A 25,718-nucleotide genomic window follows, 5' to 3' on the forward strand; every position below is an offset into this window, starting at 1 on the left:
TATTATTATTATTATAAGACTCTTCTTAGATCAAAGCCACGTCAAGGTGTGCTTCAACGAGGCCTGAAGACGTCACTGGAGGAGGGACTGGAATGCCACCTATCCTGAAATGAGAGTGAAACTTAGTCTGAGTGTGAGCAGAGCTGCGGTCGAGGAAAGTCTCCCTGTTTCTCTCTAAAGACAAATTCAAGCAAAGTCTTGGAGTTTTTCTCAACTGAACAGCAGAATCTGTGTCCATCAGCGGTGAGTACACTGACCTACAAAGACTAAATGTACTGACTGAACACTTAAGAGGAAACAAGAAACAAGTTAAATAAAGTTGTTATTTTAGAGAATAAAGGATCTATATACAAGAATTAAGTGGTAATATAGAAGAATAGAGTATTTGTATAGGATAATAAAGTGTTTCTATGTGAACACAGTCTAATAAAGTGGTTGTGTATTTGGTGAAAGTCCTCATAGGTGTGGTGAGTTGGCTCTCCCTCCCTGTCTCTGCATGGCACTGTGCCAGCTTCAGGAGCGTTGATTACTGGGCGGCGTCGCGCGCACTGACATATACAGGTGTGTGTGTCCGGGCCTCACTCTCGCGCTCCTTCAGGGTGTCTGCAGCCTGGAAGGAGGGAAGGAGGGAAGGAGGGAAGGAGGGAAGGAGGGGATCGATTGGTGTGTAAACTGTTGTGACTCCTGGAGCACTAGGAAGCAGTTCTCTAGGCTGGAGGCTGGTTCTGGTCCGGCCCAGAGTTCTCTAGGCTGGAGGCTGGTTCTGGTCCGGTCCAGAGTTCTCTAGGCTGGAGGCTGGTTCTGGTCCGGTCCAGAGTTCTCTAGGCTGGAGGCTGGTTCTGGTCCGGTCATGAGTTCTCTAGGCTGGAGGCTGGTTCTGGTCCGGTCCAGAGTTCTCTAGGCTGGAGGCTGGTTCTGGTCCGGTCCAGAGTTCTCTGGTCTGGAGGCTGGTTCTGGTCCGATCCAGAGTTCTCTGGTGGTTGGGTTGGGGCCCTCCTTCTGATGCTCCGAGGCTGTGCTGCATGAGTGTTGGACAGTCAGGCCCTGGTTATTGCGTGGCCTGCTATCACTCCCTGACTGCTGTTTTGGTTCTTCAGAAGAAGTTTGGATCAAAGTGGTTCTGCTCCTGGATTTGGCTTGCAGGACTTTATGTCCCACACTCCTGGTGTGAAGAGTCCTACCATTGTGTTCATGTGATTGTGTATGGGGCGCTGTTTGTAAAGTTGTGCTCACTGAAAATAACATCAACAATTCTCCACATTTAGCTCCAAAACCTCAAAGAAAAAGAAAAAAGTCACTTTTTTTCACATTTAGAGAAATATTTGTGATTTTCTTCACATTTAATTTGTTGTGAAAAATATATTCAAGTTACAATCAATGTTAAATGCTAAAAAATGCTAAATATAAATATAAATTTCAAATGTTAAATCTAAATGTTAAACCTAAATGTTAAACCTAAATGTTAATTTTAGATGTAAATATAAATTGTTAAATATAGATCTAAATGTTAATTCTAAATGTTAAATCTAAATGTTCAATGTTAAATCTAATTATTCAATCTAAATTTTAAATGTTGCTCTGTGATCCTAAATATTTAACCAATACGAAAATTCACACTGACGCCTAGAAGAACTACCAAAATGAATCAAGTCCCTTTTTTTCACATTCAGAGAAATATTTGTGATTTTCTTCACATTTAATTTGTTGTGGAAAATATATTTAAGTTACAATCAATGTTAAATCTAAATGCTAATTAGGGCCCGAGCACCGCCGGTGGCCACCGGTGAAAAATAGATTTTTGTGACTTTAATATGCACGTAATTTCACGACATTCAACTCACTCGTCAGTCCATGGAAAAATTGTGACATTTTATGGGTTTCCCAAAAAAAAGAAAAAAAATGTGCTCACTGGTGCCCCCTACAGGTTTCAAAAACAACTCCCCATAGGGGTTATTTTGAGCTACATGCCTGAAAAATTGTACGCATATTCAGGACATCATGCCGCACAAAAAAGCCTCTTGCACCCATATCCCAAACTCAACAGGAAGAGCGCCACCTAGCTTTGATCATAAAAAACGCAGGTAGCATAAGGGTGCACTCAAACGTAGTTGCGCTCCACAGATTTTCTTTGATTCACTCCAAACCAAGGGCAACCTATAGTAGACAATTTTTCGAGAAACATTTATCCAGCCAATTATTTTTTTTTTTATGTGGGCGTGGCAGCCGTCGCAGCGGGGCATCAAACGCACACACAGCTTTGAATGACGCCCAAATAAGGGTGCATACTTTTGAGAGCTCCTCCTAGAGTTTTTCTCTCCGATTCAATTCAAATAAAGCACATTGTATAGCAGACATATTGACGATTACATTAGTGTTAAAGGAATTGTGTTCAGACAAAAATTGTGGGCGTGGCATGCGTTGAGGCGGGGCATGAAACGCACATACAGCTCTGAATGTGAAAAACAGGGCAAAATAAGGGTGCATACTTTTGAGAGCTACTCCTAGAGTTTTTCTCCAATTCTGTCCAAACTAGGCACATTCTACAGTAAACCCATTGACGATCAATACAAAGTAAAGGCATTCCATTCAGACAAAAGATGTAGGCGTGGCAAATTTTTGGGCCGGCCATAAAAAAAACCCCTCCAAAAATTGATTTTTGTGACTTTAATATAAATTATTGTTAAAGGAATTCTGTTCACACTAAAATTGTGGGCGTGGCACACTGTCAAGTTTTGAGATTTTCTTGGCAATCTGCCAAAAACTTGGAACATTTGCACCACCTGAGGCCGTATATACTCTCAGATCTTGCTTTCGCATCGTGTGATGGCAAATATCAGGCAATGGTTTACATGTGGCGGCGGCTCGCGTAGGCGGCGGCCGCGGGTGTGCGAGGGCCCGTTCATCGCCGCTTGCGGCTTTAATTCTAAATGTTACTCTAAATGTTGATAGTTAAATCTAAATGTTAAAGCTAGATATTAATTTTAAATATAAATATTAAATGTCCAATATCAATCTAAAGTTAAAAAGTTAATTCTAAATGTTAAATCTAAAGTTTTAATGTTAAATCTAAATTTTTAATGTTAAATCTAAATGTTGATAGTTAATTATAAATGTTAAATCTAAATGTTAAATGTTGTTCCTGATCCTAAATATTTAACTGATATGCAAATTCACACTGACGCCTAGCAGAAATACCAAAATAAAAGCTTCATAAACAACTGCAAAGAAACTTCCAATCAACACAAAAGTTAAATCAGTGAAAATTAAACTGATGCCACAAAATTATGGGGCGCCGTTTGTAAAGTTGTGCTCACTGAAAATAACAAAGACTCTCCACATGAAGTGATACAGACTTATCTTGTCCGTTCCACAGACTGGGTCAGTTCTGTCTCTGAGCGTTGTGAAATCTCTTGATGAACTCCAAAACTGCCTTTCCAACATTTTTACAACAGGAAGTCCGACTATAACCTAGAAGGAGTCAGTGCTGACAGAATGTGGTCGGGATATCTGTATCGCTTTATGAAGCTCTTATTTTGGTACTAACGGCACCCCATACTAATTCACACTGAACCAAACAACACTCAGAGACTGACCCAGTCTATGGAACGGACAAGCTAAGTCTGTATCACTTCATGTGGAGAGTCTTTGTTATTTTCAGTGTGCACAACTTTACAAACAGCGCCCCATAATTTTGTAGCATCAAGTTTAATTTTCACTGATTTAACTTTTGTGTTGATGAGTAGACGAGCCGTATTAACGGGATATGTAGAACAGGAATGAGTGATCGGCTAGTTTTTAGTCCGTTTACTATTTAAGTCTGTGACTTGTTGATGATATCCTGTAATGGTGACACTTTCTATGTTCCACTTCTCATACTTTGTTTTTATTCTTCCTCTCTTTTTGTCCTCAGGTTGTAGAAATGTCTGCTGCCAGCTGTCTGCTGACTGAAGATCAGTTCCTGTGCTCCATCTGTCTGGATGTGTTCACTGATCCTGTCAGCACACCATGTGGACACAACTTCTGTAAAAGCTGCATCATTAATCACTGGGATGTTAAAGTCCCGCATGATTGTCCAAACTGTAAAGAGGTTTTCTACAAAAGACCTGAGCTGAAGGTCAACACCTTCATCTCTGAGATGGCTGCTCAGTTCAGACAGAAAGCTCAACAGGAAGCCAGCAGCAGCAGCTCAGAGCAACAAGTTTCCAAACTAGGAGAAGTTCCCTGTGATGCCTGCACTGGAACCAAACTGAAGGCCCTGAAGTCCTGCCTGGTGTGTCTGGTTTCTTACTGTGAGACTCACCTGGAGCCTCACCTGACAGCTTCACGTCTGAAGAGACATCAGCTGATCGACCCTGTGGAGAACCTGGAAGGCAGGATGTGTGAGAAGCACGACAAACTGCTGGAGCTGTTCTGTAAGAACGACCAGATGTGTGTCTGCGCGCTGTGCAGCGTTACAGACCACAAGACACATGATGTTGTTCCTCTGAGAGAAGGATATGAAGGAAAGAAGGCCGAGCTGGGGAAGACAGAGGCTGAAATTCAGCAGATGATCCAGAAGAGACGACTGAAGCTTGAAGAGTTCAAACAGTCAGTGGAGCTCAGCAAGAAGAATGCAGACAGAGAGATGGCAGAAGGTGTTCAGGTCTTCAGCGCTCTGATGGAGACTGTTGAGAGACGCCTAAATAATCTGACGGACACGATCAAAGAGAAGCAGAGAGAGACGGAGGAACAGGCTGAAGGCTTCATCAAAGAGCTGCAACAGGAAATCTCTGAGCTGGAGAAGAGAAGCTCTGAAGTGAAGAAGCTCTCACGCTCTGAAGACCACCTCCACCTCCTCCAAAACATCACGGCCCTGAACGCTGCTCCACCCACCAAGAACTGGACTGGAGTCAGAGTCCATCCACCTTCATATGAGGGGACTGTGGTGAGAGCTGTGAAGCAGCTGGAGGAGACGCTCAGTGAACACACTGTAAAAAATGACCGTGAAATTTACATAAAAACTATGTAAAATCCCTACAGAAAAGTATTGTAAACCTGAAAACATATATTTTTTGTTTAAATCACAGTGAACTTTTGTAAACTATTAAACAGAATGTTTCGTTATATTTACAACAACAACATGTGATTATATTCAAATTTAATTGTGAAAATTACAGATATTGGTAACAAAAACTGAGAAATACTGTAATACTCATAACAAAACAATTTTGTTAATTTGACATGCAAATATTGTAAAAACTATAGTTTTAGTCAGTTGTTTTGAAAAATACAAAAAAAAAAAGGTAAGTCACTTTACAAGTTTATGCTGTACTTTTAACATGATTGATGAAACAATGCAAATTGAGGTAATAAAAATGTTTTCACAAAAAATCATTGTGAACCTGAGAGGTTGCCTATAGGCCTATTCATATATAAAAATATAGGCTACAATTAATAACATTTGTTTGGAAGAATTTTTGTTTCCCTCCTCACCTTACAGCCCAGAGCCACACCCCTTTCTCTCCCCATTAATTTTCTGTGTTGCTTCTGATGTTAGTTATCATGGCCATGATATGTTGTTCTGGGAATTCTTAGTTTGAATGCAGCATGGTTGTAATGATCTTTGAACCTTGGCATGTGAACCGTTAGAAGGCTTTCATGTTAACTGAATTCACTGTGGCAGTGAATTGTGGAGCTGATTGTGTAGGCCTACATTTTTTTTTCTTGCTTCCCAGAAACCACACACACACACATACTTGTAGGGCACAAGTCCTGCTCATATACACTTCTGGTGGAACCCTTGAGAATAAAAACCTTTTTGAACTTTTGAACTTTGACTGGACCCCCTGTGTTCTCACCAACACCCCCATTGGCCTCAAGCCAGCCCCTGGCCCTTCTTAAAACCCTCCTCTTATTGTTTTTATAATTTAGGCTAGCCTTTTGTAGAGTGTAGGCTAAAAGAAATTAAAACTATTGATATATGCAAAGTAGGCCTAATACTTCTGTTCACTCCTAATCCTTGTATACTTTATGTTTCTTTTAGTCTTTAAAATTTAATTTAATGTAATACTTAGCCTACTGGTTTATATTGATAAAATAATATTAATAATTTGAGCATTGTGTCATTACCACAGGCTAAACAACCTAACAGTGCTTCCTCTAACCACAGACTTGTACTTCTCTCTCATTGTACACTGAAGTCGCCTAATTTTGAATTTCAAAGTGCGCAGCAGAAGCTCGTCTCTGATTGGATAATGACGTGAGGGCGGGAGGAGCGGGAGAAGCACGGCTGCGTCTGACGTCATTAACGAGCGAGCCAGAGCGGCGCTAGGTGGAGAGAACACGGGAGCAGAGCAGAAATCTTCGGACCACTTTGTCATTTTAAAAGTTTTTAGGACAAATCTTTTTAACCCAAGTTTTGTGGAGGGTCTGCTGCTGTTCAATCGGAAAACTGAAAGTTTGCACGGTAAGCTTCACATTTAGCCTACTTTTTTTCGAGACCAAACGAAAATGTGGTGTAAGCTAGCACCTGTTGATATTTAAGACCAGTAGCTGCTAGCTAGCTAGATCAATGCCTGATAACTAAGTTCAGCTGAAAAGCACAGGCAAACACTTGAAATCCTAAAAATGATCACCTGTCTTTTGTAAAAAGAAATTGGATACATTAAGAGGCTATGTACTACATTGCAGAGTGCATAGGAATGAGCCCCGTTGTCTTTTCAAATGTGTTGGCGCCAACTGTAGTCAAACATTTAACACTTACTCAGCTTTCAAGGGCCATTTTTATCGTGTGCACAATGCACCTGCACCGCAAGCTGCTATAGCTGTTGTTGCGGATTTAAAATGTGCAGTTTCATTATGTGCCCGCCATTTTCACACGGTGAAAGAGCTAGTGTCTCACTTAAATGATCATATTGGAGAGGGCAGGTCTGTGTCTTGTCCAGTAAATGGTTGTAAGCACGTGTTTACAAAAAAGTCATCATTTACTTCTCACATGTGTAGGAAGCATAAAGCATGCTCCCCTGATAGTATTGATGACATGTACAGGGAAACTCGCCCTCAGCCCCCAGATGTCATTGCCAGTACAGATGATTCAGAAAACACACATGAAGCCATGCCAACAGCTAGTGCAGCCAGTGATATGCCAGAGAATGATAGTCAGTCTTATCTTAGAAACATGTGTCTCTTTTACCTTAAACTGCAAGGACAGCTGCTTATTCCTGCCTCTACTATACAGACTATTGTTGAGGAAATGCAAAATGTGCACGAGTTAGGTCAAGCCTACACAATAACTAAAGTAAGCTCTTTATTAAAAAATGATATGAGCCTATCAGATGAAGCAGTCACTAAAATCTGTGACTGCATTAAAGAGTCAGATTTGTTCTCTGCCTGTCATCAGGGTCAATTAAGAACAACATACTCCAGAAATCAGACATTCACAAAAATGTTTAAATACACGGAACCCCAAAAAGTGGCATTGGGAATGGATGAAAACATGACACAAAAATATGCCTACTACATACCAGTGGCAGAAACTCTGAAGAGCTTTTTACAGTCACATTTAGGGAGGAATACACAGTCACAACAGTTTGGAGATCCAGATGTAGAGGTTTTTACGGATTTATATGATGGACAAAATTTCAAATTTCACCAGTTCTTTAATGAAAACTCTGAAAGCCTAAAACTGATTTTGTACCAAGATTCATTTGAAATTGTGAATCCCCTGGGTTCTGCTAAAAAGACGCACAAAGTTCTTGCAGTCTATCTTTCATTAGCAAATTTACCCATTCATTTGCGTTCAAATACTGATAATATGTTTTTAGTCTTGTTGTGTGTTGAGAATGACCTTAAGCGTTTTGGAATAGCCAAAGTTTTCTCAGAGTTGTTGGCAGATCTGAAATCCTTGGAGACAGATGGAATAAATGTAGATGGAGAAACAGTAAAAGGGGGTCTTTACTGCATTGCTGGGGATAACTTGGGTTCTCATTGCATAGGTGGGTTCACAGAGAACTTCAGCCGCTCTCAATATTTTTGCAGGTACTGTGAAATCACAAGAAGTGAGTTTGAGGCTGATCCGAATGCCTGTGGTCCTCCACGCACCCCAGAGACGTATGACACGGCTGTTGCTGATCTCCAGGCTGAAAACCTCGAAAGCGTCAGAGGAATAAAGGTAAACTCTATCTTTAATACCCTTGAGTCTTTTCACGTTTCCCAGCCTGGTCTCCCGCCTTGTTTAGGTCATGACCTCTTTGAAGGAGTCTTGTCATATGATCTAGCACTGTACCTGAAGAACATTATAAAAAAGAAAAAATGGTTCACATACTCACTCTTAAACAGGCGCATCAAACAGTTTAAGTACAAAGGATCTGAATCACTCACAAAACCATGTGCTGTCAACCCTGACGGAGCCAAGTTATCAGGGCAAGCCATTCAAAACTGGAACCTTTTGAGATTGCTACCAGTTTTGATTGGTGACAAAGTGCAAGACCATGAGGATGAAGTATGGCAGTTAGCTCTTCAGCTAAAAGACATTGTGGATCTTATTTGTGCTCAGAACATTTCCTTGTCCCAGATAGCATATCTTGACTTTTTGATCCAAGAATATTTGGAGTTGAGAAAGATGTTGTTTCCTGAAATTAAACTAAAACCCAAGCACCACTATTTGCGCCATTATTCAGCACTGTTCTTGAAATTTGGTCCATTGATTAGGTTATGGACGCTTAGGTTCGAGAGTAAGCACAGTTATTTTAAAAGATGTGCTAGACACTTGAAAAACTTCAGAAACATTTGTCAAACTTTGTCAGAGCGTCATCAGATGTATCAGGCATATCTTTTAGCTGGGCAAGAATGCAGTAAACTACTGCAAGTGAAGAACAGCTGTGCGTTTTATCCCAACCTCTACAGTGACACTATTAAACATGCAGTCAGGGAGTTAGCCTTTTCAGAAAGCGATACCACAGTTACCACAGACATTCAGTACAAGGGCACTGCATATAAAAAAGGACAGTTTCTTGTGTACAGAAATGATGAGTATATGGAGTTTGGTGAACTTCTACTCATCTTGATTCAAAATGACACATCTGTGTATGTTTTGATGGATATCCATAAAGGCATCTTCCTCTCAGAATACCATCTGTATTCTGTGACAACGGACAGTCTTGGGTTACAGTGTATCAACATTAATGACCTGGCCGATTTCTATCCTTTGGTATCATACATTCTTGATGGATACCAAGTCATTCCACTAAAACATAGTATTGTGGCAAAATAAAGTCCAATTAAAGCTCACAGTGTTAACTGATGCATGTCCCTGTTTGGTTAAGTGTATGTACTGTATATTTTTTCTGTTCTGTCTGAAGGTGGCATTTCTTCTTCAGTGCAAATATGAGTGACTCAGAGCGAACCTTCCTAGATGTCGCCATCATGGAAGTCCTACCAGAACTTCCAGCAGTAAACAAAAACATCCTGGAAGAGCACTTGCAGTCCATTGGAGTCGAGACGTATGATGATCTACGCTTCATAAAGGAGGCTGATTTGATGACAACATTAAGACCTGTACAAGCCAGAAAGCTTCTTTCCGTTTGGAAACGGAAATGTAAGTAAAAACACCACACAACACACAACTATTCAAAATCAAAAGCAGACATGGACATATTGTAATATTGTACTGTGTGAATCATGATCTCATTTTTTTTTTTTTTTTGTAATTTAAAGACCAAACTCCTGAGAACAGCTCACTATCATCTGTGGAATCCTCACCTACCCAATTGCTGTCATCGCTCTCTGTTTCACCCGGAAGTTCATCGTCAACCTCCTCCAGCAGCCCAAGACTTGACACACAGTGGGAAGACAACTTTGAAATTCCATGGAGTACATTTCCTGAGGAAGTGATGCATTCTTTGGAGAGGGGAAAAAGGCCAGGCCCTAAACTGAGGAGGCAAATGGTCCGGATTGTTGTGACTGAGATGATGAAAAAATGCCCTCATGTAGGTAAAAAGCATTCAACTGACGTTGCAAAAAAAATGGTGGCAAAATACCCCAAATCCCTACAAGATGTAATAGAGGGCGATGTTGTCGGAACAGGCTACCATTCCCTTGTCAAGCAGTTGCAGAACAGAATAGAAAATGTGAGGCGCACTTCAACACCCAAAATAAGAAAAAGAAAACATCAGACTGACTCAGACCACACAGACGAGATCCCATTAGAAGAGAGAGCAGCAATGCAGGACACTTACGGATGCATTAAATGGAATGTGAAATTTCTGCCCCTTGAAGAAACTCAAGAGAGCCAGCAGCAAAAGATGGAAAAACTCAAGGTGATGTTCCAACACTCTGATGCCAATCCAGAGGAGGTAAAATGTCTGATGAAGTCCACTTTTTACACACAGCGTCAACATGTCAACCAGGGAAAAAGTATCAAATGCCTTAGAGAGGAGTGGCCGTTTTGGTTTGATGAACTTGGCATGTCAGTCCACTTCAAGGAACTCACTGGGATTGACCTCAAAGAGACATTCACACGAAATTTGGATTTGAAGGGAAAAAGGCTTCTCGACTACATGACCACAGTTTGTGTCAGCAAGAGCAAGAAGTTCCTTCAGAATTATGCAAGGCTTCAGAGGATGCGGGGACAGCAGAGTGGCTGCTCAGATGATGTGATACAGATGCTCCTGCTTCTGCTCAGCTACTTCGATGAGAAGGAGGAGTCCATGTTCTTCCATGTCGAAGATACATGTCTGGCAGAAGAGGTCCAACTGGAGCAAGTGCCTCTGACACCCGCTGTTATTGTCTGTGGTAAGTCTGTTTCAAATATCTTTTTTTTATTGCACTGTTTATAGAATTTGTCATGTGAGTGCAGCGCTTATTAATATAACCAGGCTGTTTTTTTGTTAATAGGACAGTCCTGCTATTCCTCAACAAGGTACATGCTGAGTCTGGATCGGAACCTTATCAACACAAACATCTCCTCCTTCATTTCTGCATTGTGCCTCATGTTCGGGAGCTACTACTGTTTCAACATCCATTATCCATCTGAGCTGGCTTCAACTCTGGAGTTTCTTCAAAGGTGAGTAAACATGGCTTACTCATTTCTCAGACCTGGACTCGGACCTGGGACTCTGGGACCTGGAGTCTGGCTCTGAGGTCCCGGTCGTAACCCTTTGGTGCAGGTCCATTCAAATATTGTTCCTCCAGGAACGAAGGCGTTGTAGTTATGAAACTTAACCAAACGAAATATGCCTTTTACATTCATCACTAAAACCTATCCAATCAAAATCCAAAGTCTGGAAAGTTTTTGTATGTGATTGGTTGTTTTTATCTGTCAATATTACTCTGTTAGCTCACACGAACATACACGCAGAGCAAGCACATTTTAGCTCTCAAACTATCAAAGTAATGACGGAAGGAGTACTAACAGTGAGACAAGCAGTCTTCCCAGTGCAAAAGAATTTGATTTTGTGCAAGGAATTACAAGAAGAAATGCTTAATATGCTTTAATGTGCTTTTATTCTACAGGTGTTTTTTCTCAATGAACCCAGAAAAAGGAACCAAAGTAGAGAATAAAAACTCCAAGCGTCGTCTCAACGTGAACCCACGAGTCCTCAGCCTGATACAGGAACTCTCCGATCACGAGTGGCGTCAAGCCTAAATATGGACTCTTTCTGTGGACTCTGGCTGTTTGTTTGAGAAGAGGTAGTGTTTTCGCTTTGTTAAATCCACAATGTGTATTATGGTAATTAAGGCACAATATGTAATTTCTGTTTTAAAGTCTTAATGGTGCACTATGTAACTTTTTCTATACCTTAACAAACAGACATGTTTAACAGATCTGACCTGTAACTTTGGTCAAGTTTTATGCCATACTGTGGAACATTCCAGACAGGGAGAGTGTGGGTTGTTGTTGTGAATTGGGTTGTTTTGCACCTGGCACTTAAACTTTGTGACAAAAATGTCCAGATTTAAAGAGGCTAATCTTCTGGACTATTTCAACTTTGATTCAGTCATAGTTAAAATAACCATTACATGTAGGTTCTTTGCATGTTGTATACGTTTAAAAAAAATGCTCCCAATTGTTTTATGCCATATACTGTGGAACATTCCAGACAGGGAGAGTTTGGGTTGTTGTTGTGCACCTGGCACTTAAATGTCCAGATTTAAAGAGGCTAATCTTCTGGAGTATTTCTACCTTGATTCAGTCATAGTTAAAATAACCATTACATGTAGGTTCTTTGCATGTTGTATACGTTTAAAAAAAAATGCTCCCAATTGTTTTATGCCATATACTGTGGAACATTCCAGACTGGGAGAGTTTGGGTTGTTGTTGTGCACCTGGCACTTAAATGTCCAGATTTAAAGAGGCTAATCTTCTGGAGTATTTCTACCTTGATTCAGTCATAGTTAAAATAACCATTACATGTAGGTTCTTTGCATGTTGTATACGTTTAAAAAAAATGCTCCCAATTGTTTTATGCCATATACTGTGGAACATTCCAGACAGGGAGAGTTTGGGTTGTTGTTGTGCACCTGGCACTTAAATGTCCAGATTTAAAGGGGCTAATCTTCTGGAGTATTTCTACCTTGATTCAGTCATAGTTAAAAGAACTTCTTTGCATGTTGTATTCATTGAAAAAAAATGCATCCAGTTGTTTACAACTGTTGACGATGATGTTAAATAAATGCCCCTAAAGTGATATTTTCCTCTCTTGTCTTTTCTCAAGATGTATTTTTGTATGTTTTGGTGTAGGCGTAGTAGAAATAATTTTGCAGGTTTATAAGTACATTTTACATAATAACTTGATTATTAAAACATAAAAATACAGCATATTATGAATAAATTTTATGTATAATATACAGAATAGCTCCATTTAAAATGGAAAGTTTTGCTGTTGTTCTACCAGTTCAAATTAGTTTTTTGTTTGATATTTCCCTGTTAATTTTATCATTTATTGATGCACAATAAGCAATTATTACATGTAAAAAATACAGGAAATGGTCTATTTATATACAACACCGTTATGCAAAATTAACACATTTTTTTTGTAGACGTAACAGTTTTTTAATGTGATTCAGACGTAATTTCATTCACTGTAAATCAATTTACATATTTCGTCTGTAAAGTTATCTACTGTGCTGTTGTATTTTTTACAGGAATTCTCTGGTAACCACAGCTGCCAGCGTTTTACTGTAAAAACAACAGTTTTTTTATTACAGTGCAGATGAAGAAGCTGATCTCTGAGGCTCAGCTGAAGAGAGTCCAGCAGTATGAGGTGGATCTGACTCTTGATCCTGATACAGCATATCCTGATCTCATCCTGTCTGATGATGGAAAACAAGTTCATCACAGTGATGAAGTGAAGAATCTCCCAAACAATCCAGAGAGATTTGATCCTTGTCCCTGTGTCTTATCAAAGCAGAGTTTCTCTTCAGGCAGATTTTACTTCGAGGTTCAGGTTAAAGGGAAGACTGAGTGGGATTTAGGAGTGGTCAGAGAGTCGATCAACAGGAAGGGACTAATCACACTGAGTCCTCAGAATGGTTTCTGGACGATGTGGTTGAGGAATAAAAATGAGTACAAAGCTCTTGATGACCCTTCAGTCGATCTCTCTCTGCAGTCTGATCCTGAGAAGGTGGGGGTGTTTGTGGACTATGAGGAGGGTCTGGTCTCCTTTTATGACGTTGATGCTGCAGCTCTGATCTACTCCTTCACTGGCTGCTCCTTCACTGAGAAACTCTACCCATACTTTAGTCCCTGTCCTAATTATGGAGGTAAAAACTCTGCTCCTCTGATCATCTCTCCTGTCAACTAAACTGAGGAGAGCAACCACTGAGTTTCAGAGAAAGGTTGATGTCAAAGAGAACACCTGAAGAGGTGTCCATCATCACAAATGTCTTTAAGGCCTTTAAGGTGTCCTTTAGTTCCTGAATATGACCCTTGATGTGTTTCATCCTGCTGACAGCATGCTCACTCCTTGAAGACAAACATTTCTTGCATGAGATTAAAATTATAATCTGAGTTTTATAACTGTTAGAGTCAAATTGTGAGCGTCTGCAGAGAGTTGGTGTTAACAGCAGCGTGCTGTTTACTGTAGAGGAGGTGACATGCACAAGATTTCAGGTGACCATGACCACAGTTACACCTCTTCTTGACATATAAAGGATTGTTTTTGTAAATAGAATCTGTAAATATGACTTTGAAGTCACTTTAATCAGGGATTATCAATAATAATCAGAATAAATCAGAGATTTGAAAAGTCTCTTTAATTGTTCTTTTTGATTTTTAGCACAATTCAATGCAGTGTCAAAAATCCACATTTTCCTCTGTGTAACTTTTCCTAAATGTCCGTGTGTCAGATGGATCTTTTGATGAGAAGTGTTGAATTCTGGGACATATTACTGATGAACAGTGTGTCTGAAAAAAGGTCATTTTGTTTTCTTGATTTCTGTGAATTTCTGTTGCGTCTGATCAGGTTCTTTGTTCTTCTTTCATTGAGCAAAGACAACAAACGAGCTCCTGTGAGAACCTTTCTGTTTGTGTGGGTTTGGCGCCCCCTGCTGTGTTTTCTTCAACAACAAAATCTCATTCTGCTTTCATGTAATAGTCACAATTAATAGTGGAGTCTATCACTCATCAAGAATCTTTGCCGTGGAAAATTACAAATAAATCAATAAAAGACATTTTCAGCAAGTTTTTCTATTTTGAGTCATTTTGATCGTTTATTCTCAGATTGATTGTTTTATTGTAAGATGCTTTAGACAATATTCAAATATATTCTCTATATAGTATAAAGGAGTGTATTTAACAAAGTTAGAATATAGTGAGATGGTTCTCTTTTTTTCATACGAGCTCAAAATGAGAAACTGGAAACAAGATTTTGATGTTTTTTTAGCTGTAGGCCAAAATTATCAAAGTCAAAATAGATTTAACTCTTAAAACATTTCACTTGATGTCTAATGAGACGACAATATGTTACATTTTCACTTTCTTAAATGACTGATGGACAATATTGTTTATTTTCACAACATTTAGAATTGTTGAGATGCACTCGTACTTTATTTAAATACAATTAAAAGAAAAGAAAAGAGAGAAAATCAATCTTTTTGATCTGTTTAGATAAATCCTATTTAAATCAATAAAAACAGCTTTAAATTGAATTGTAGTGTCAGCTTGTTTGTGTCTGTGGTTGGTAGCCAGGTAATAAGAGGGATGATGTATAGTGACCTTCCCACACATGTAGCAGCCTGTTTATGAAAACATACAGTATGTTCATTCATCTGACAGACTTCTTGTTTTCTGAGTATAATTATATGTTCTTAAATATGAAGAATGAAAAGTCAGTAAAGACTCTTCTTAGATCAAAGCCACGTCAAGGTGTGCTCCCACGAGGCCTGAGTGACGTCACTGGAGGAGGAGGGGCTTGAACGCCACTTTTCCTGAGATGAAAGTGAAAGTTAGTCTGAGTGTGAGCAGAGCTGCGGTCGAGGAAAGTCTCCCTGTTTCTCTCTAAAGACAAATTCAAGCAAAGTCTTGGAGTTTTTCTCAACTGAACAGCAGAATCTGTGTCCATCAGCGGTGAGTACACTGACCTACAAAGACTAAATGTACTGACTGAACATTTAAGAGGAAACAAGAAGCTGCTCCCTCCCCGTCTGTTCAACTCGACACTAGACGACGAGGAGTAGAGCCTTTAAAAAGAAGAAGATTTAAAATCAAGTATTTATAAACCAGAATAAAGAGGTTGTGTATGAGGTGAACGTCCTCATAGGTGTGGTGAGTTGGCTCTCCCTCTGTAGCTGTGTCTCAATTCAGGGTCTGCATCCTTTGGAGGACGCAGCCTACGCGGTCTGTGGAGGTGAGTCCTTCGGAGGCCCGTTCGAGGGCCGCATTAACTGTTGTGAAATGAGACGGTCTGGCCTTCGGAGGATTGTTCACGCCCTTACCTTTACGTCAAGGTTTCTGCCGTCCAGGCTCGCGAAAGGAGAGAGAGAGAAAGGAAGACAGACAGAAAGAAAGAAGAGAAGAGAAGATAATTTATGGAGCCAGAGCTGTTACCTTTATTTATTTATTTTCAATTTTATGCTGGAAGAAGAGGAGAAACGCCTCCGTCGGCTGGTGTATCTCCGGCTGAGAGAGGACCGTAGAGAGGTAAATCTGTTCTTTAAACCCACAGTAATATTATCATTAGCTAGTTAACAGTAATATTATCATTACCTAGTTAACAGTAATATTATCATTAGCTAGTTAACAGTCAGGAGTAATTAATATACCTATACATTACGTTAATTACCGTGAAGAGACATTAAAGCTAGGCATAAAAACTATAGATTGGTATATGGTTTAACTTTGACAATTGATTCATAGTTAAGTGACCCTGACCTTAATTTAATATTAAAATGTGTCATGAATCATCAAAACCACATTGAGAAGACTAGATTGACTGTAAGTGGATAGATAGACAGATTTAGCATTATCTATCAAAGCTCTAAAATTAACTAGAATTAATTTATTAACTTAAGTTATGAAGCTATTCTTTAATTAACCATTTTCTTCTGTTTTTCTTCTCTTTTCCTAATCCAGACCAGACACCTGGACTGCAGGATCAACCTGGCTGTTCCTATATTGGACACATTCTTTGGCCAGGGTGACACCAGGCCAGACTTCAGGCTGAGCAGAGAGTCTCTGGCAGTGCTGCTGGACCCCCTCCACCAGGAGCGGAGACAATAATAAAAACTCTTCTTTAATAAAATAAAAAATTCAGTCCCTTTTTGTCTCTGAAACGTAACAATATTGTAATTTTTACACATAAACAGGTAAACAATCTTGTGTACAAATAAATCACGTCAACAGCAGTAATTTTCAGCAGTGTTTATTAACTTGCATGGGTAAAAACAAATACAGTAAAACAAATATCAGGGTTTCCCCTAGAAAAGTTATTAGGCCCAGTGGCAAGCTGGTCAGGGAACACACGTCACACAAGTTTTTGGGTAACTTTTTGATGGGGGGCGGCAGCAAACTGTCATTTGTACGTAGATGCTACATTAAGTCAGTGCTAAAAGCTGACAGGAGATTTGAAAATATGACTATGTGATGTGAATGTTGTCAAACACCTTTTCAGAAGTGTTCTGCTGATTTTCATTTTGCCAGCTCTGAAAAACAAAACATCTTAAAAAACATAGTAGCTTCAATATCATCATCCATGTCTGTATACATATTTTATTTTCAGGTTGTCCCATTTGTTTTGGCCTGCTGGCCAAGACACAAGTTGTTAAATAAACACACATATGTGTGTAAACACTGTATATATACATACATATATATATGTATATATACACACACCATTCAGTATGTTCTCAGAAATATAACATTTTAAAATTCAGCCTGAGAGGCTGTTCATATGCAATAATCCTAAAATAAAACCTGGTATGTCCAGCAAATTTGGTCAGATCTGAACTGATGTATGAAGTAACTGTTAACTACCATACCTTCACTAATGATGTATTAAACACGTTGTCATTACATGAAGTCAGACAGGATCATTAGTTCATGGTGAACAACAGGAAGTCATTATTAATTCATACAGAAATTTATCATGAGTCATGCATTACTTCAACATGACTTCAGCATTATTTCACTAAGAAAACTGTTCCATTATTATAAAGTGTTACCATAATTATTGACTTACCTCCATCTAACAGTGGCTGAATGTTTAACACCCGTAATGATCGTTCTGATCCCTCAGTGTTATGAATCTCTTGGTTTGATCCTGTTTGATCCTTGCTCCCTAAAAAACAAAAGAAATGTAAAGCATGTTTTGTCATGTCAACAGACACAAGGATTCTTATATGGCGAAAAAACTTTAATAATAAAAATTATAATAATCCTGAAGTCAGCTCTGTATTCAATGCAAACGTTTAACTAGACTTTACAGTTGTACAGTCTGGAAATAACGCAGGGCTCACAACCTCATCTAAAGTCAGTCATCTTAGTCCATTTATATGTAATATGAAGTATTAACAGTCTAGTCCCGTGGCTACATGTTAGGATTACTAACGTCGCATATTTCAACAGAAATATTAAGGTTTTAAGGTCCCTTGAAACTTCACATATCTGGCGTTGGATGTTCAAAAGAGTAAAACCCAAATACTTACATTTAAAAGTGAATTCCACTCCGTCTCTCTCTTCCCCGCTAGGTGCCGCCATATTGAATAGTAATTTTCATGAATGAGCAGCGGCGCAAAGGATCTTGGGATATATGGGGCCGCGAAGGATAGTAGCGATGTGTCCTTCAAGAAGAGGGAAAAGAAGGCCGCATTTGTGGGCTGCATCCGGCTGCATTTGAAGGAGCCTTCGAAATGGGACAGCCTTCGTGCAGCGTTGTGACGTAATCGGCCTTCAAAATGCAGCCTCCGGAGGATGCAGACCCTGAATTGAGACACAGCTTCTGTCTGCATTAAGAGGAATGAGACGTCGGTTTGTGATGACGTCACTAACAGCTGTTTGTGTCTGCACACATGTTCACTGTCATAACTCTGATCCATATAAACAGTAACAGAGCTCTGTCTCTGTGTTTACCTGTTTAACAAACACCTGCAGAAGAAGAGAATCTGCTCTCTGTTTATTCTGTCCTGAAGCATCACAGATCCATTCACCGGTAAAATGCCTCATTATTAAATTATGTATTAAGTTACAGGAAAATAGAAACCATGCAACTCTTTTAAAACCCCGTGCTCATTAATGATCAGCCTCATATGAAACTTTATTAACCTGACAGGAAATATAACAAGTGTTTCTACCAGGGGCGTTGCTAGGCATAAAGCTCTACTGGGGCACAGGCCCCCTACTATATCCCCTTCCACACCAAGGGAGCTGGATCCTCCCCTGGTGGTGAGGCTTTCAGCAGTGTGTCTGCCCCCTGGTGGCTGGCTGCAGTATAGGTCAAAAAATCCGTCTCCTCCATTCATTTGAATGGGGGAGCAGTCAAACTTTAAAAAATAAATACACGTGGTACGAATGTTTCTCCTGTCCGTATGCTGTGGTGATATGTAGTTAGTATCTGACTGTTTTGTGTTCAAGGCCTCTTTTTCCTGAAAAGTTTCTTTTTCGTTAGTTATTAGAGTTTAAAAAACAGGGTTTTACTTCCTGTTAACTTTGATTCACAGCCGCCGTGGAGGGAAACTTCAGGACTCACAGCGTCTTGTGACGTCACGCTGTAGGGCGGAGCTTATTACAGTGGCTTCACAGGCTCTGGCTGCACAATGGCGGCGCCCAGGAGAGGGATTTTTTGGCTTCAGAACCGTACAACGGGAAGAGGCGGAGCAACGCTGTCCACTTTTATTTACGGTCTTTGATTGGACCAATCTGCCTCACGTCCTGTTTCCCACAATGCACTGCGCTTGTTCCGCTCTTTCTTTTTCCTTCTTTTTTGACGGGAGGAAATCCGTTTTTTTTTGGGTGCTGTGAAGGTTATTGAATTACATATAAACCACTTCCTAACTTTTTAAATCATAAGTGATGCTAAAGAAGCAGTTTCTCTATCGGCTTCGCCGTTGTTTACTTCCACTTTCCAAACCCGGAAATCTAATGACGTGTGACCCAGCGTACTTCAACACACATCAAACAGAACAGTCAAACTACAGACTAAATTCAAACGCAGTATGTAGTAGGCAATACCTTCTGCCTACTACATTAGTAAGTAGTATGTAGGAGGCCGTTTCGGAGACAGCCTAATAGTGGACAACCTCATGATGTAATCCTGCCAATCACAGGAAGATCTGATCTGTCATTTCAAAATAAAAGACACTTGAAATTTGGAAAAGTAGCAATAATTTTGGAATATTTTCCATTATTAGTCTGAACTGAAGTTAGTCAGTGGAAACTGGGATTTTTTAAAATAATCTCCCTTTGAAAATATCCCAAATTATTGCAATTATGCTACATTTCAAGTGTCTTTTATTTTGAAATGACACATCAGACCGAGCTGTGATCATTGTTGCTTTAGTTGCTTTGAAAACGTTTACACTTAGACGTAGACGAGCCGTATTAACGGGATATGTAGAACAGGAATGAGTGATCGGCTAGTTTTTAGTCCGTTTACTATTTAAGTCTGTGACTTGTTGATGATATCCTGTAATGGTGACACTTTCTATGTTCCACTTCTCATACTTTGTTTTATTCTTCCTCTCTTTTTGTCCTCAGGTTGTAGAAATGTCTGCTGCCAGCTGTCTGCTGACTGAAGATCAGTTCCTGTGCTCCATCTGTCTGGATGTGTTCACTGATCCTGTCACCTTATCATGTGGACACAACTTCTGTAAAAGCTGCATCACTGAACACTGGGATGTTAATGTCTCGTGTCAGTGTCCAAACTGTAAAGAGGTTTTTAAAACAAGACCTGAGCTGAAGGTCAACACCTTCATCTCTGAGATGGCTGCTCAGTTCAGACAGGAAGCTCAACAGGAAGCCAGCAGCAGCAGCTCAGAGCAACAAGTTTCCAAACCAGGAGAAGTTCCCTGTGACGTCTGCACTGGAACCAAACTGAAGGCCCTGAAGTCCTGCCTGGTGTGTCTGGTTTCTTACTGTGAGACTCACCTGGAGCCTCACCTGACAATGACAGGTCTGAAGAGACATCAGCTGATCGACCCTGTGGAGAACCTGGAAGGCAGGATGTGTGAGAAGCACGACAAACTGCTGGAGCTGTTCTGTAAGAACGACCAGATGTGTGTCTGCATGATGTGCACTATCTTAGACCACAAGACTCATGATGTTGTTCCTCTGAGAGAAGAATATGAAGGAAAGAAGGCCGAGCTGGGGAAGACAGAGGCTGAAATTCAGAAGATGATCCAGAAGAGACGACTGAAGCTTGAAGAGTTCAAACAGTCAGTGGAGCTCAGCAAGAAGAATGCAGACAGAGAGATGGCAGAAGGTGTTCAGGTCTTCAGCGCTCTGATGGAGACTGTTGAGAGACGCCTAAATAATCTGACGGACACGATCAAAGAGAAGCAGAGAGAGACGGAGGAACAGGCTGAAGGCTTCATCAAAGAGCTGCAACAGGAAATCTCTGAGCTGGAGAAGAGAAGCTCTGAAGTGAAGAAGCTCTCACGCTCTGAAGACCACCTCCACCTCCTCCAAAACATCACGGCCCTGAACGCTGCTCCACCCACCAAGAACTGGACTGGAGTCAGAGTCCATCCACCTTCATATGAGGGGACTGTGGTGAGAGCTGTGAAGCAGCTGGAGGAGACGCTCAGTGAACAGATGAAGAAGCTGATCTCTGAGGCCGAGCTGAAGAGAGTCCAGCAGTATGAGGTGGATCTGACTCTTGATCCTGATACAGCACATCCTGATCTCATCCTGTCTGATGATGGAAAACAAGTTCATGACAGTGATGAAGTGAAGAATCTCCCAAACAATCCAGAGAGATTTGATCCTTGTCCCTGTGTCTTATCAAAGCAGAGTTTCTCTTCAGGCAGATTTTACTTTGAGGTTCAGGTTAAAGGGAAGACTGGGTGGGCTTTAGGAGTGGTCAGAGAGTCGATCAACAGGAAGGGACTAATCACACTGAGTCCTGAGAAAGGTTTCTGGACGATATATTTGAGGAATGAAAATGAGTACAAAGCTCTTGCTGACCCTAGAGTCCGTCTCTCTCTGCAGTCTGATCCTGAGAAGGTGGGGGTGTTTGTGGACTATGAGGAGGGTCTGGTCTCCTTTTATGACGTTGATGCTGCAGCTCTGATCTACTCCTTCACTGGCCGCTCCTTCACTGAGAAACTCTACCCATACTTTGGTCCCTGTCCTAATGATGGAGGTAAAAACTCTGCTCCTCTGATCATCTCTCCTGTCAACTAAACTGAGGAGAGCAACCACTGAGTTTCAGAGAAAGGTTGATGTCAAAGAGAACACCTGAAGAGGTGTCCATCATCACAAATGTCTTTAAGGCCTTTAAGGTGTCCTTTAGTTCCTGAATATGACCCTTGATGTGTTTCATCCTGCTGACAGCATGCTCACTCCTTGAAGACAAACATTTCTTGCATGAGATTAAAATTATAATCTGAGTTTTATAACTGTTAGAGTCAAATTGTGAGCGTCTGCAGAGAGTTGGTGTTAACAGCAGCGTGCTGTTTACTGTAGAGGAGGTGACATGCACAAGATTTCAGGTGACCATGACCACAGTTACACCTCTTCTTGACATATAAAGGATTGTTTTTGTAAATAGAATCTGTAAATATGACTTTGAAGTCACTTTTAATCAGGGATTATCAACAATAATAAGAATAAATCAGAGATTTGAAAAGTCTCTTTAATTGTTCTTTTTGATTTTTAGCACAATTCAATGCAGTGTCAAAAATCCACATTTTCCTCTGTGTAACTTTTCCTAAATGTCCGTGTGTCAGATGGATCTTTTGATGAGAAGTGTTGAATTCTGGGACATATTACTGATGAACAGTGTGTCTGAACAAAGTCATTTTGTATTCTTGATTTCTGTGAATTTCTGTTGCGTCTGATCAGGTTCTTTGTTCTTCTTTCATTGAGCAAAGACAACAAACGAGCTCCTGTGAGAACCTTTCTGTTTGTGTGGGTTTGGCGCCCCCTGCTGTGTTTTCTTCAACAACAAAATCTCATTCTGCTTTCATGTAATAGTCACAATTAATAGTGGAGTGTTTTATGAGAAGTGTTGAATTCTGGGACATGTTACTGATGAACAGTGTGAATGAAAAAGTCATTTTCTTTTCTTGATATTTCAAATAAACTAAAGTGAAGTTTTCTCTGAGTCTGGTTTGGTTCTTTAGTTCTTCAGTCAGGGATAATGTTCAGTGAGTTGGTGATTATGTGAGTTAGAATCCTGATGTCATGACTTGATGTTAGTTTAGTGTTGTCCTTGTGTTTCATGCCTTGGTTCCTCCCTGTGTTTGTTCTGTATTAGTTATCCTTCGTCTCCCTCTTGTGTGTTTAGTGATCCTCGTCTCTTGTTGTATTTTCTTGTGTTTCCTGTTTTATTTTGTAGTTCTTGCTCCCTGTGTTTCCAGTTTAGTGTTACTTCCTGTCCTTGTGTGTTTCCCTCCTTTTTTGATGAGCCTGATTAGTCTCACCTGTGTCCTGTGTCCACACCTGTGTTAATCACTGTGTGTGTTCAGTTCCTCTGTTTCCCCCGTCCTGTGTTGGATCATTGTCTCTCCTGTGTTTTATCTGGATTTGACTCTTTGACGTTTTTAGTAAGTTTTGTTTATTAAAACCTTTTATTTTAAATCTGCACTTCCAGTTTTTCCATTCATGACACCTGACAGGGTGAGCGGGCCTGGATTGCAGCATCAGATGAAATGTTAAAAAAACATCCATGTTGTTAAGCATGAAAATATTATTGCCACAGTGTCAACAGGTGGAGATGAAATGTTCCAAATCTCCTCACTGCGTATTGATCTAATGGGATGTGTGTGAGCTAATAGGAGTTAATAACCGTTGTCAAGGGGTTTAGACCAATCAGAATCAAGTATTCAACTCCGCCTGTTGATCAGTGAGAAAGCTGGAAAGAGTTGTTCTAACACTAACACTTTTGCAGCTTCTTGTGTGCAGTTTCAGTGTTTGTCCGCTAGGTGGCGACCTGCCTCCATCTCCTCTGCTTTAACTCACACCAGTTTCTCTCTTTCTAATGAAGCTGATTCACTTCAGCTGTTCCTGCACACGCGCGTGCTTCCTCTGTGGTTTCATGTGTTTGTCAAGGATGGCGTGCTGGTACTGAGGTGCAAGCTAAGAAAAGACGACATGGACCTGTCCCTCCACCCGCCGCTATGGGGAATGTAAGATCTATCTACGATAAGGTGGACGAGCTAACCCAGCACCAGAGGGAATACTGGCAGAGTAGCATCATGCTAACAGAGCTAACACCGGACATGAACCCCACATTGGAAGGATTTCACCTGCTGTGGGCGGACAGGATACAGGAGAGCGGGACTGAACACACTGGTGAAGAAGGCCAGCTCAGTCCTGGACCCTGTGGAGGTGGTGGCTGACAGGAGAATTATGGCCAAGCTGTCGTCTTTGATGGACATTTCTTTCCTATATACATTCTAGTTAAATTCTTGTACTCTACACCTTCTTGTTTGCTGCTGTAACTCCATGAATTTCCCCGTGATGGGACGGATAAATGAGTATCTTATCTTATAGAGCTGACAGCGGGAGGACTCGATGGAGGACTCTCTGAGGTGTCGTGGGCCGGACTAAAGGAAACATCAGTGAAGAGAGGAGCCCACTTGATAACCCCAGTGATGTGCTGTCTCTCTCTCCATCTGTCCTTTCTGTCTCAGGCTTTAGAGGACATCAGTCTGATAATAAGAGTGATAAGTGGGATGATGTATAGTGACCTTTCCACACATGTAGCAGCCTGTTTATGAAAACATACAGTATGTTCATTCATCTGACAGACTTCTTGTTTTCTGAGTATATGTTCTTAAATATGAAGAATGAAAAGTCAGTAAAGTTTGGCCTTTGCTGACCATGTGAGGTCCTACAAGGAGGCACTCTCCAAGACCAAGACCTCCTATTACTCCACCCTCATTGCCTCACAACAAAATCAACCCAGATCTTTATTCTCAACCATACACCGACTTCTCCTCCCACTTGCTCCCTCCCTCACTGCCGATGCTCCTGACCTCTGCTCAAAGTTCCTTGACTTTTTCCAAGCCAAGGTAAATTCTATCCATCATCAACTCCTGGCGCCTGGCCCCTCCCCTTCTCACGTATCCATGACACCGGATGACATGCTCCCAGCCACAGCCCTCCACTCCCAATGCTCTCTCTCCTCCTTCTCCCCAGTCGATGCTTCACTGGTCTCGAAGCTGGTTCCCAGAGCTAAAGCCTCCACCTGCTCCCTTGACCCTATGCCCACGGTGCTGGTCAAGGCCTGTCTTCCCACCCTCTGCCCCATCATTACGGACATCATCAACTCCTCTCTGGCTTCTGGAATAGTTCCCTCTCGGTTCAAAACTGCCTCCATAACTCCCATCCTTAAGAAGCCTGGTCTGGACCCTGAGGAGCTGAACAACTACAGGCCGATCTCCAACCTTCCTTTCCTCAGTGAAACCCTGGAAAGAGCAGTGGCCGCCCAGCTACATCAACATCTGTCCAACCATGAGCTCTATGAACCACTACAGTCACCCTACAGACCACACCACAGCACAGAGACCGTCCTCATCAAGATCACCAACGACCTCCTCCTCCTCGCTGCAGACTCCGGACACATCAGTATACTCATCCTCCTCGACCTTTCTGCTGCCTTTGACACAGTTTCCCACACAGTCCTTCTGAAATGCCTATCAGACAATCTCGGCATCACAGGTACAGCTCTTTCATGGTTCCAATCATATCTTTCCCACAGGACTCAGTTTGTCAGCATCAACGGCTCATCCTCCCCCCCGGCCCCTGTCAACCATGGTGTCCCCCAAGGCTCTGTGCTCGGTCCCCTACTCTTCACCATCTACATGCTCCCACTCGGTCAGATCATTCGGCACTTCAGTCTCAATTTCCACTGTTACGCTGATGATACTCAGCTCTACCTCAGCACCTCACCATCCGCCCAGCTTCCCCCTCAGTCTCTGGTCAACTGCCTTCACGCCATAAAATCCTCGAGGACATCTAAACTCCTCAAACTCAACAGTACAAAGACGGAGCTCGTGGTTGTGGCCCCCAAGCCACTGCTCAGGAAGGTTGGAGATCTCCTCCTCCATGTGGATGGCTGTTCCATCTCCCCATCTCTTGA

General features: G+C 41.1%; 2 protein-coding genes and 1 pseudogene across 3 annotated transcripts; all 3 read left to right on the forward strand.

Moving 5' to 3' along the window:
• Positions 1-129: 129 nt before the first annotated feature.
• On the forward strand, positions 130-13,802 carry LOC117814069 (annotated as a pseudogene).
• LOC117814693 lies at positions 6,301-12,665 on the forward strand. 2 transcript variants are annotated; one of them, XM_034686161.1, is made up of 6 exons: positions 6,301-6,445; positions 8,017-8,149; positions 9,339-9,574; positions 9,694-10,770; positions 10,854-11,041; positions 11,491-12,665. In XM_034686161.1, exons 3-5 carry the CDS (start codon positions 9,364-9,366, stop codon positions 11,009-11,011), a joined length of 1,446 nt encoding a protein of 481 aa, XP_034542052.1. In that variant the 5' UTR covers positions 6,301-6,445; positions 8,017-8,149; positions 9,339-9,363; the 3' UTR covers positions 11,012-11,041; positions 11,491-12,665. The 2 variants fall into 2 exon arrangements, with proteins under 2 accessions (XP_034542052.1, XP_034542051.1); XM_034686160.1 differs by having other exon boundaries at positions 10,873-11,041.
• A 1,597-nt stretch (positions 13,803-15,399) lies between the features above and the next one.
• Positions 15,400-22,681, forward strand: LOC117814687 (E3 ubiquitin-protein ligase TRIM21-like). Its single transcript, XM_034686154.1, has 2 exons — positions 15,400-15,544; positions 20,168-22,681. The coding sequence occupies exon 2, from the start codon at positions 20,177-20,179 to the stop codon at positions 21,812-21,814; it is 1,638 nt and encodes a 545-aa protein (XP_034542045.1). The 5' UTR covers positions 15,400-15,544; positions 20,168-20,176; the 3' UTR covers positions 21,815-22,681.
• The last annotated feature ends 3,037 nt before the right edge of the window (positions 22,682-25,718 follow it).

This window comes from Notolabrus celidotus, chromosome 6 (genome assembly GCF_009762535.1).
Source record: "Notolabrus celidotus isolate fNotCel1 chromosome 6, fNotCel1.pri, whole genome shotgun sequence".
In the NCBI taxonomy this organism is placed as follows: Eukaryota; Metazoa; Chordata; class Actinopteri; order Labriformes; family Labridae; genus Notolabrus; species Notolabrus celidotus.